The sequence below is a fragment of the Triticum aestivum genome, chromosome 5B, assembly GCF_018294505.1.
Source record: "Triticum aestivum cultivar Chinese Spring chromosome 5B, IWGSC CS RefSeq v2.1, whole genome shotgun sequence".
Lineage (NCBI taxonomy): Eukaryota > Viridiplantae > Streptophyta > Magnoliopsida > Poales > Poaceae > Triticum > Triticum aestivum.
In genome coordinates, this window is record NC_057807.1 from 500200995 (window position 1) to 500212404 (window position 11410).

Sequence of the window (11410 nt, forward strand, 5' to 3'; positions counted from 1 at the left end):
TTCACAAATTAAGCTCATTCACCTAGGCCTGAATAAGAAATGTACAATTTTGACCTGCTTCCTATGCCACTAAATAAGAAAATTTAAGTCATATATGCATAGACAAAGTCCACATGGTGCAATTTGACCTGTTTTTTCTATATCAATATATTGTATAATAAGTTCAAGAAGATGTGAGTAAGCCTATGACTAAACCACCACAGATCAGAACACAACATGGTGTATATGAACCCATTCCAACATTTTGAAGCTAAAAAACATTTAGGATAAGTTAACAAACGCAAACATATTATATATATCATGTTGTCTTTGCCTAGAAAGCTTCACAGAAGAATGCATTAATTAAACCAAAGCACTAGATATATAGATAAAAAATAAAACGAAGCCCTAGGGGGTTCTCTTCAGTCTTCACCAGAGTTTAAGTCAATACCCGAACCACCACATCAGCTAGTTTAAGCAGCGGCAAATAATAAACATGCGAGCATGCCTAGCGCGAGGTTCGTTCTTGACTTAATCCCTGGTTCGCATCTCGCCCCGTTCATTTCCTCTATGCGATACTAATTCCATCTCCACACTATATAATTTATTTGTATCCCAAGAAGCCGCTATGATGATCCGAAACTCGTCTGAAATCTTCTTCTTCCTCCTCTAGCTTTGTGATCTTACACGACCTGATCGAGCTAGTTAGACATTTGAAATGGCATCCGGCCGGCGCTGTATCAGTGTGTTGGCCGGAATCCATGTCAAATGCCCGCTAGCCATGGAGCTAGGGCGAGATGATGCTGGCCTGCAGAGCGGACTTGATCTTCTGGATGGTGCAGGAGAGCAGGTTGCTGACGGTGTCGACCGACTCCACGGTGAGCTTCGCCGTCGGCAGGTTGTTGACGAGTATCTGGAAGGCCACGGTGACGAGCGAGCCGGGGTTGTTGTTGCTGCTGCCGGCATGAGCATTGGGCGACGAGCCCTGGGGAGAAGGGTCAGTCGCGGTGGCCGGCGTGGTGTGGCCGTCGGGGAGGATGGCGAAGCCGGAGGGCAGCAGTGAGACGTAGGCCGAGTCGCCGCCGCCCATGACGACGTGCATGGACTGCACGTCCACCGGCGCGTACACCACCAGCGAGCCGGACGCGTCGGTGCACGTCTCCTGCAGGATGAGCATGTTGTTCTGGTTCCCGCTCGTCGCCTGCAAGCAAATTAAGCAGTATCAGTGACATGCATCAGCCAGCAGGAAATTATACTTGTACAAAGTTGTACCATATGTGGACAGTCTTTGCAAGCATTTAAATTGTCAGCTTAATTAAGGTACGGAGTAAAAAAATAACTGAAAGTGTAACATTTATTTGCTTAAGACCTCCAACAAACTAGGAGTGGTTCGAATTATAACTAGTAGTAAGATCGTGCATTCAATTGCTCTCTTTCACTGTGTTAAATTTGCTTGCGGTACAAAAAATATTTCTCCCTCTATACACTCATGTAAGGCGTTTTTGCAGCTCAAATTGAACTGTAAAAACTTCTTATATTATTGCACGGAGGTAGTATTATCCAAGACAAAGGAGGTCTTAAAAAGAGTGGCCAATATCTGTATTAGCAATTTTGGAGAAAACTGAAAAAACTGTGCATAGTCTAAACTTTTTTTATTAGGATGGTACTTCTGTAAATTCAAAGTGTTTTTCTTAGACAATCATGCTAGTAGAATCCTGGTGTACTTGGTGTCAACCTCATGGTTCTGTGAACCAGGATATTGCCAAGCCGCTTTACAAAGAAATCAAATAACGGATGAAAAAGATACTCCTCATGGATCTTTGAAAAGTAGTAGTAGAAGAAAGAATAAAGCCAATACTGGCAGGCTTTGGTGAGCATCCATGCAAGCGAGGACAAGGGCAGATAGGCTGCATGGCTACATGCAAGCATGCCCCCAAAAGGAGGGAAAAGTTTTTTTTTTTTTTGAAACTCAAAAAGGAGGGAAAAGTTAACAGCTAGCTTTCTATCACAAATGTCAACCCTACTAATACCCCCCCACCCCCAGACCCCAGTTCTGTAGCCAAGAACAATAATTTCTTGGAAGCTTTCTGCGTCGTCCTCTTCCTCCTGTCACTGTGCCCCCCAACCCATGCATTTGCCAATAAGGCCATGAAACCTGCATCATGCTAGTTCATGCTAGTACAGTACTACTCCATGGAGTAGTACGAGAGGTAGAGGAGTGCTTGACTTCTTGACAAACTATTCATCATTAACTATATCTCTCACCATTGATCTGGTTGCAGAAGTTTTGTCAGTTTAATTGCTATTTACTACTTCCTAGTTAATGTTAGATGCACAGATGCTTTAATTCTACGTAAAAATTAACAAGTGTCAGAAGACGCTGAGATTAATTATGAGGAACAGAAAAATTCAGAAGGAACTGAGATGTGTGGAAAGGAAATGAGAAATGATGGAAGGTATGATGTACTGTACTTACGTTTGGACGGAGGAGGGAGACGGCGTTGCCGTGGTGCTGGCCCTTGGCGATGTGGTCCATCTCCTGCATGGCCTCGCCGTTGGCGAGGATGTCCCACTCTCCGCGGCGCTGCTCGTCGCGGAGGTAGTCGAAGACGCGCTGCGGCAGCGTGCCGGGGAGCCGCACGGAAGTGGTAGCGCTGAGCACGACGCCGGGGGGCTCGCCAGGCGCGCCCACGCTCTGCCTGGCCATCATGCGCACCTTGTCCTCCCCGCCGGCCGGGTCCCGTCCGCCAGCGCCCTCGACGCGCCACTCGTCGAGGCGGCGCCACTTCTGGGCGGCCGTGGCGCAGACGCCGGCGCAGAAGTTGTCGGCCATCCGCTGCGCCAGCCTGAGCATGCACCGGCGGCCCGCCGGCGAGATGGCCTCGTGGCGGTCGCCGTGGTTGGGGTGCGGGTTGGAGCAGAGGATGGCGTGGTACTCGCACTGGCGCTGCAGCGAGGCGAGCCAGCGGCGCGCGCCCAGGGCCTGGCCGGAGCGGAGCAGCGGGCGGTACAGCTCGTGCACCGCCGCCTCGTCGTACTCGGCGTGAACCACCCACGTGACCTGCACAGTACGTAGCACAGCGTCAGCACGTAGTTACACTTACCACGGGCAGCCTCTCATCGAATGCAGCTTTGCTTTCCCCGCTGGCTCCGGCCACTTGCCGCGACAAGGCAGTAATGGCGGCTGCCGGCGCACGCGCGGTGCCGGCCGGGCAGCTAGCTGGTCACGCACAGTAGTAAAGAAGTAGGAGTAGTAGTAAAACCGGCGTGCGTGTAACAAATTGCATGCATCACTCACTGAAGCAAGAGGACAAGCCGCGCGCGTAGACACAGCCACGAGCAACGACAGCCAGCCTGCAACTGCATGCTTTGCTACGTATCTGATCGGCCATGATATCACCGGAGCATAGTGGAGGGTCCAGAGATTCAGAAGAAACCCAGTTGACCACTGCAAAGCCCTAGCTAAACAACACACTGCGCTGCTACAGTCGCAACCAGAGGGAGATTGGCATACTAGAAAAAAATTACAGGCATGCAAATGGTCGAACACGAGACGCGCAGTAGTGCAGTACAGCGGCTGGCGATCAGATCGCGCGCGCATAGACATAATCTGCGACGTAGATATGCTTAGGTTTGGAACTGAGCGTCGACCACACGGCAGGGGGTCACGTGGGGTGTCAACAGGCCGCAACTGTGCTCGTCATTACTCATTAGCAGCATGGATCATGCACCATCGAGGATGAATCCTCCCACGATTGATTAAGCTGGACTAGTTGGGTTGTACAGCGCGTAGTGGTCTACTTAGTTGTATAAGCAGCCAAGGAACCCTAAAATACTGGATCTGTCTACTAGCCAGGCATTTCGGGCGCACGGACGGGCGGACGGATGGAAGCATCGAAACAGTTGAAAATTGGGTGCCTGCTTGGGGAAGCGAAAACAATGGCGATCGGTTGTCGCAGGCGGCACGGGTACCAACTGATCCTATGCACGCACGCACGCACGTCCCGGCCCGTCGTCACACAAGACGAGAGCATTGACTTGAGCGAGGAGGCCGGCTGGCCTTGGATTCACCTTCGTCCACGTCCTTCTGCGGAGCATAGAATACCGGGCCGAGCGTGTACGTGCGTGCGCGCGCGCGGCGTTAATGTGGGCGGCCGACTGACTGACTGCCGCCACATGCCGATCGACGCGCCGTGCGCCAACCAAGGCACAAGGACTGATCATGGGCTGGCGGTGGCGGCCGTGGGTAGGTACGCCGGCCGATGGAGCAGGACGGCGGTACGGATGGCTGCGTTCGTTCGACCGGTGGGTGGGTGGGCGGGACGGACGGGTTTGGTTACGTACCTTGGCGTAGCCGTTCTGCATGTCCTCGACGATGCAGCCGGAGGGGAGGAGGCGGCAGCCCATGTACCCTGCCGGGCCGGCGCCGGTGCCGGAGTCGGGGCGGAGGACGCCGTCCACCGACACGTCCACGATGGCCCACAGCCCGTCGGCGTGCTGCTTGCAGAAGCGCAGGAACGTCACCTCCCTGATCGGTACCAGCGGCGACAGCACCTGCAGCTCCGCGCGCATCTGCAAGCAGCGTAACGTCAGCAAGTGAGCTCAAACTAGGCTGGCCGCGAGGTGGAGGCGTGGAGCTAGGATGAAACTACGGGAGTGCATGGTCACCAGTTGGATTGAGCCGCTGCGGGTGCCGCCCATGCCGCTCGAGATGATCTCCATCGTGCTCGCCCTCGCCACCACGCACGGGAACATCTCCGACCACCGAGCCTGCAGCATTGCACCGATTAGCTCTTGTGTTTCTGCATGAAGCACCGCTAGTGTATATGCTGATGGCAATGCGCACCTCGTTCATGAGGCTGTTGACGAGGTCGACGCTGTTGATGATGGCGATGCCGACCTCGCGGGTGGCGTCGGAGACGTAGCCGGCGGGGCTGGGGCCGAGCACGCGGGCGAACGCGCGCCGGTACTCGTCGAAGTTGAGCGTCTCCAGCCCAATATCCAGGCTGGGCTGCCACAGCGGGTCGTCCACCTGCGTCACCTTCACCAGCTCCTCCATTGCCGCGAGCCCGAGCTCCAGCAGCGCGCCGCGGTCGATGGCGCCGCCGTCGCCGCCGAGGCCGTCGTCGAGGCCGCCGCCCATGATGCCAGCGGGCAGGCGCATGGCCGCCGAGCCGCCGCCCATGAGGTCGGGGATGGACTGCATTCCCATTCCCATGAAGCCGTTGTTGCTGCCGACGGCGAGGTCGAGGCCGGAGCAGAGGGACGACGGCAGGCTCAGCGGCGAGGAGATGGCGGAGACGGGGCGGCCGAGGAACTTGCCGGCGAGCGCGCAGACGCGGTCCAGCTCGTCCTTGAGGCGCGAGTTCTCGATGCGCAGGTGCTGCTCCTCCAGCGACACCTCCCCGAGCACGGCCGCGCCGCCGCAGTTGCCGCAGGTGGGGCTCCGCATCGCCTCCCGGATCGTCATGTTCTCCGTCCGCAGCTTGTCGTTCTCCTGCCGCAGCAGCGCGTTCTCGTGCCGCTCGATCTGCGTCTGCAACCAACCCAGCCAGACACGATTACCAAAAAAGAAGAAGGAATTGATTCTTCTTGGCCTAGCTTGTCACATCAACCGACACGCTGCACCAAAGATACTTAGATTGTTCTGGCTTCTGACTGACAGTCCGAACCTTCATCTGCGTGCGGCGATTCTGGAACCAGAACTTGACCTGGCGGCTCTCGAGGTTGAGCCGCCGGCTGAGCTCCATCCGCTGCTTCTCGTCGGGGTGAGGGCACTCCTTGAACACGCTGCGCCACACACGTACGCACCCAAAATGAAATTTAGGGCTAGAAAGTAGACCAAGAGCCTGCGAGAATTGCAATTGCTTACGCTTCGAGCTCTTGGATTTGCTGCGGCGTGTGGCGGTGGTAGCGCTTCTTCTTCTTGCGCGGGTTGCTGTTGTCCGGGTCGAGCTCGTCGGCGGAGGCGCCGTCCAGGTTGTCGCTGCCGGAGCGGCTGTCGTTCTCGTCCTCCCGCGCGCGGCCCAGCGAGTCGCCGTCGCCGCCGCTCCCCGTGCTCCCCATGAAAGCGCCACCCAGCTGACCTCCGCCCTCCATGTTCGTCTGCTAATTAAAACCGAGGAAAATCGAACGCAATTAAACACGGCAAAGAAGAGAAACTGACCGATTAATTAAGGCCAATAAACACCCAGTGGTATTGAGCGCATGAACGGCCGGGTGGTAGTATCACAGCGTACCAGGCCGAGGGAGAGGCCGGTGGATGAGGCAAAGCCACCGCCGCCTGCGCCGGCGCCGGGCCTGGGGATGGGCGGCGGGGCGAGGAGGCGGCCGGGGTTGTGCATGCCGGGACCGCCCCCGCCGGCGTCGTAGGAGAAGACGCCGGAGCCGGCGCCGTCGAACATGCCGCCGAAGCTCATCTACGACTAGAAACGACAGACAAAGACTCTCCGCCGGTGTTGTTTTTCTTTTCTAGGACTGATGACTGACTAAAATCTCTCCCTCTATCCCGAGAATTGATCCTGCTACCCACCCCTGCGGCTGCAGGCGGGAAGGAAAGCCGATCCCCTCAGATCCCGACGATTGATTGCGTTGTTTTTATGAGGAAAGAAGAGGGCTAGGCATGCATTAAAATAGCAGGAACGGGCTATACATGGCATGACGGGCGCGGGGACGGAAGGGAATCATGGCGCCCGGTGCAAACAAGGAAAGAATCGCGACGTGGAATCCCTAGTAGTCTACAAACAGCGCCTCTGACTTGCCCCTTCCTCCCCGACCCCCGAGATACCGCCACCAGTCTCCCTCCCTCGGCCGCCGGCGGCGATGGCGACGAACGACTGCGAATTCAACTGAATAACAACAAACGGCGCGCCCCTCGGTCCAAGGAGAAGGAAACTCGTGGAGGAAGAAGAGTAGGGGAGGAGAGTGCGAGATGATGGGAGGAGAGGGGTTGGGAGGCTGGCAGCTCCGGCTATGGATATAACGAAGCCAAGCCAAGGCAGACAGCGTTGGTGCTAGATAAAGCCGGACATGTGGCGAGCAGATAAAACGGTTGTGTTAAGAGAGCTCATCGTGAGTGCGCCATGTAAACCCGTGGAAGAAAATGGCGACGGAAACGAACAAAAAATCAAGTGGGGCTGACTCGCACACGGGGGCGGAGCGACGCGAGAGTCAAATGGCCCCCACCGCCGGCGGTACGTACGCTACCGACACCGGTGGCCGTAGCGGAGCAGCTCCGGCTCGTTCCGTACGAGCAGGCACGGATCTGGGCATCTGGCACGCACGCGGCACGGATCTTTTTAGCGAGGAGTTAGCGGCGTACTGGTAGTATTTACCTTGAGATTAATTACCGGGCTGGCCTCGGCGGTGGCTCGCTCGCTGTCAGCTGTGGTGCCGAGAGAGAGCGGAGGGAGGTGGAGATGGGAAAAGGAGGTGCGTGAGTCGTGACGGGGACTTGTCACGGGTGGGTCACCTTTTCGGATCGGGCGCCCGTACGGTCCCCCTCCCGCTCGCCCTCGCGTCGTGGAAAATGCACGAACCGCGTCCGATCGACCGATGGAGGTGGTGGCGCACCGCACGGGGTGTGCAGGAAGCAAGTAAACCCAACCGATGGGAGGGAGACCATAAATGGAGGGGAGGTGGCGGTGGGGTGTCTCTGGCTGGTGTAACGTCCGTCCCGTCCGGCGGCTCCGCCCGGCTGGCATCCGCAACGGCAACCGGCGCGGAGTAAATGCCGCGGGCGGGCGAGCCTGGGCTGGCGCCGTGCCACGGCACACGGCACGGGACGTGGTGGTGGTGGTGGTGGTTCGTTCGGTGAGGGCGCCGCCGTATTCATTGCTGTGTCCGTCCGTCCGTCCGTCCAGCCAGCCAGCCAGCAAGCGCGCTGCAGCTGGCCGGGCGTCATCGACGTCTCGTGCGATCGTCGTCGCCGTGCACGCGCGCGCGTCGGGACGTGCATGGACTATGTACGTACGCTCTCGGCGTTAATTTGCCGCTGAGCTCTGTCCACCGGTTGATTGATTTTTTTCTTTGAGGGGAACGGTTGATTGATTTTCGTGTGTACGGGTTCGCCGCTTCATATGTCATTCCTAATTTGTTTTTTCTTTAGCCAATCCTTAATTTGTTTTTTATCAGAAATCCTTAACTTGTTGGCAAATTTAGCATGCTCCTTCTTGTGAAAGTAAAACGAGAGAGAGAGGAGCAAATGATGGAACAGTTACTTTCATCGATGAAGTTTGGGGTATATAAACCCGGATACAAAGGCGGTTACAAAGAGCAGTTGCCAATAGTGGAACCGACATAAGCAGGGATTAACCTTTTAATTAAACTAATTAATTAATTCCTAACACTCCCCCTAATCAATGCTTGTCTTTGTGAATATACACCATCTTGATAAAGAACCGTCCTTGTAAGTGTTTGCCTTTGAGAATGTTCATCATCTTCATCTTGAGAAAGACTTGTATAATCCTTAAAGTCTCCTCCAAAAACCCTATGGGAAAAGTATGAGGAGAATAGTGTAGATATGTTGCTAAAACTCCTTTAAACCCATTGGGAAAAATAATAAGGAGAAAAATTATGCAACATATAATGATTATTATCTCTTGATAGCTCATACAAGAAAAACCTTCGAGGAAGGATAAAACTCGTTGGTGAGTATAGAGAACAGTAAATATGCTTTATATACTTTCCTTTAAAACCCCGATGGAAAAAAATTGAAAGTATAGCATATGATCTTAAAATGATGTTGCCTCATTAAAACCGTTATGAGAAACTTTGAGAGAAAACTCATAAGGGAAAAGAGCGCAATCTGATATGCCATTGCAAACTCTCTTAAAACCCAGTGGGAAAAATATAAGGAGAAAATAATATGGCATATACATACACTTGTGTTTATATTGTCTCATAAAACCTTTTATGAGAAACCATTAGGGAAAAACTCATCAAAGAGAAAAAAGAGTACAATATATGCAATCTGATGATTGTTAACAGGTTATAATTTGGGAGATTACTCCCCCTGAACTTTGCAAATCTGGAGGATGTGTCATACCAATTTCATTGACATGATCATGACATTGTGAACAATCTATAGGATTATTTCCTCACTTTTCTATAGTTCGTGAGGATAAGTAATTTCGAGCAATGTGTTTTTATGATATTGCTCTTCATATAACCTGTAGGTATTGAGTAACACAAGTGGAAGCATCTTAATAAATCAAGTTATGTGATTCTGATGAATGTCAACCACATGATATAGAGTGTGGTTTATCATTCTGCTGAGCCATGCATATTTTGCAATGCTTTTAGATAAAGCAATTATGCTAGAATGATAAGTGGAAGTAGTCATTAGAGTTAATTTAGATGACTTACATGAGAAGACTATTCTGACGAATTCAGTCATTGATGTGGCATTGTTGGGATCAAATAAAGAGCCAATATCATTTCATATATCATGGTCATATCTTGATTTTCCTGATGGAATTGCCCAAGATTTATTGTGAGCTTGAGATATAAGTTAATATTTCTTATATCGACCATATACCTTTTATTGGTATGATATATCCACATTGAACTTCTCATATATGTTTGGATATATGTAGACTGATATGTATTCTTGAGAGAATGCTCAAGTTGTAAACTTAAGCTAAATTTGGTTGAATCCAAATTTCCCGTCTTGAGATGATTTTGTGCATGTTTAGGTCTTGTATAGATATTGATGATGAGGTCATCAATATACATTGAGGTGATGAAAGGAAATGAAATTTGGGATTCCTTTATTACACATGTAAATAATCATCATTATTCGAGTAATCCTTTTGAAGAAGAAACTCATTTAGTCGGTAGTACCATATGATTTCCAGCTATTTCAAGTCATAGAGTGACTTATGAAGTATTACACAAAACTTGTTGCGATTTATTTTTGGATTCGGAAGTATAAGCCCTTCAGGGACTTCAATAGAGATTTCCGAAATGAGCGACTCATATGAGTATGTAGTCACTGCATCCATTAACTGCATGGATATTATTATTATTATTATTATGTTATTGCCAATGATATTCAGTATCGAAACATAAATCCACCCATACCAAGAAGGTATGTTACATCATAATTGATGTCGGGTCTCTGCGTGAACCCTTTTGCTACAAGCCTCACTTTCTCACCACCTCATTGACTTTGTATATGAATGAGAAGTTTTAGTATTCCATATGGAAGATACTTATGAGGAGTAGGTATTACTGTGGTAAATACCACTTGTTTGTAGAGCGAGTGTTATTCTTCCTTACTTGCTTCCTTTTATGTGAACCAATATGAGTGCAAGAGGCACTCTATCATGGATTTTGGTTCAGGGCCCAAAAGATTTTAGCAATTTGAGAAGAAATACATGTCGACAAATGTAGTCTTTAGTTTATATGATTCTGATGGAATAATTGAAGTTTGTGGATAAAATATTTATTCCTTTTTAACTCCTTGTGATTTCCTACAACAAATGGAGTCAAGGTGTTCCGATGTCCCGGCACCAAAACATTTGTGCACATTTATGTCGGGCTTTGGATGATGAGCATCCAATGAGGTGTCTTTCAACTTGATGTTGAATTACATTTACTGGTTGAGGATTTTTGATTTCCTCTATTTCCGTGGAAGCATATGAGAAGTTATATCTCGTGTTGTCAGATTTTCTCCCCCTCTTGCTCTCATTTGGGGATAAGAGTGGTTTATCAGGTACCTCCACTCTTTCTGACACTTAACTGCAGGAATGTAGAATTTAGTGACACCTTGTCATCAGTAAATGTATGTGGCAAATTTGCAGTGTGTTGCAAATATATGATTCTCTAAACTTCTAGTTCAGATTCTTTGAGTACGTGGATATAAGGATTGAATGTCAATAACATTTCTAATTTATTTCTCGGCATTCTTTGTGGTACTTATCTCCCCCTAATGCCAAAAATATCCTTATTGCTGATGCAATCAGCATACGGGCTATGAATGATTTTGATTGATAGATAAATTGTTATTCCTCACATAGATCCCTAATTTTCGTGAGTGCCCATTGATGTACGCTGGAGTGGTGATATCGGTATGTAACCGAATTATCGCAGATGGGAAATACTTTGCTGATTTCCACGTAGTAACTACAAGGGGAAAGTAGTATGATCTGCAGTTAGTATGATTTAGATCATATTTACGGTGTGTAAGGCCGTATGTGTCCAGCAGGAGGCTGGTAAATTTACAATTCTTTAAAAGTGGTCATGTAATTCATTTAACTCTCTTTGATAAGAAATTTAGCTAAACCATCTTGGTATGCACATAAAGTAATTAATGCAAAAAAATATGCTCATTGAATGAGTTCAACAACATTGTTCATTCGAATGGGTTTATAGATCCTGTTTTCAGGAGAATTTGCTCTTACTTTGATAAGTTGAGCAATTTATTTAG

General features: G+C 50.2%; 1 protein-coding gene across 2 annotated transcripts; it reads right to left on the reverse strand.

The window, feature by feature from the left end:
* Positions 1–271: 271 nt before the first annotated feature.
* On the reverse strand, positions 272–7046 carry LOC123112774 (homeobox-leucine zipper protein ROC6). 2 transcript variants are annotated; one of them, XM_044533865.1, is made up of 8 exons: positions 6219–7046; positions 5852–6084; positions 5652–5769; positions 4826–5515; positions 4648–4749; positions 4324–4551; positions 2456–3040; positions 272–1180 (listed from the first exon to the last, which is right to left on the reverse strand). In XM_044533865.1, exons 1-8 carry the CDS (start codon positions 6396–6398, stop codon positions 767–769), a joined length of 2550 nt encoding a protein of 849 aa, XP_044389800.1. In that variant the 5' UTR covers positions 6399–7046; the 3' UTR covers positions 272–766. The 2 variants fall into 2 exon arrangements, with proteins under 2 accessions (XP_044389800.1, XP_044389799.1); XM_044533864.1 differs by having other exon boundaries at positions 5852–6087.
* Between the last annotated feature and the right edge of the window lie 4364 nt (positions 7047–11410).

Coding starts and splice junctions, on each gene's coding strand:
- LOC123112774 (XM_044533864.1), bottom strand. CDS start 6,398: ATGAGCTTCGGCGGCATGTTCGACGGCGCCGGCTCCGGCGTCTTCTCC. Junction 3,041..4,323: donor TGCAGAACGGCTACGCCAAG/GTACGTAACCAA, acceptor CGTACTGTGCAG/GTCACGTGGGTGGTTCACGC. Junction 1,181..2,455: donor TCTCCCTCCTCCGTCCAAAC/GTAAGTACAGTA, acceptor ATTTGCTTGCAG/GCGACGAGCGGGAACCAGAA.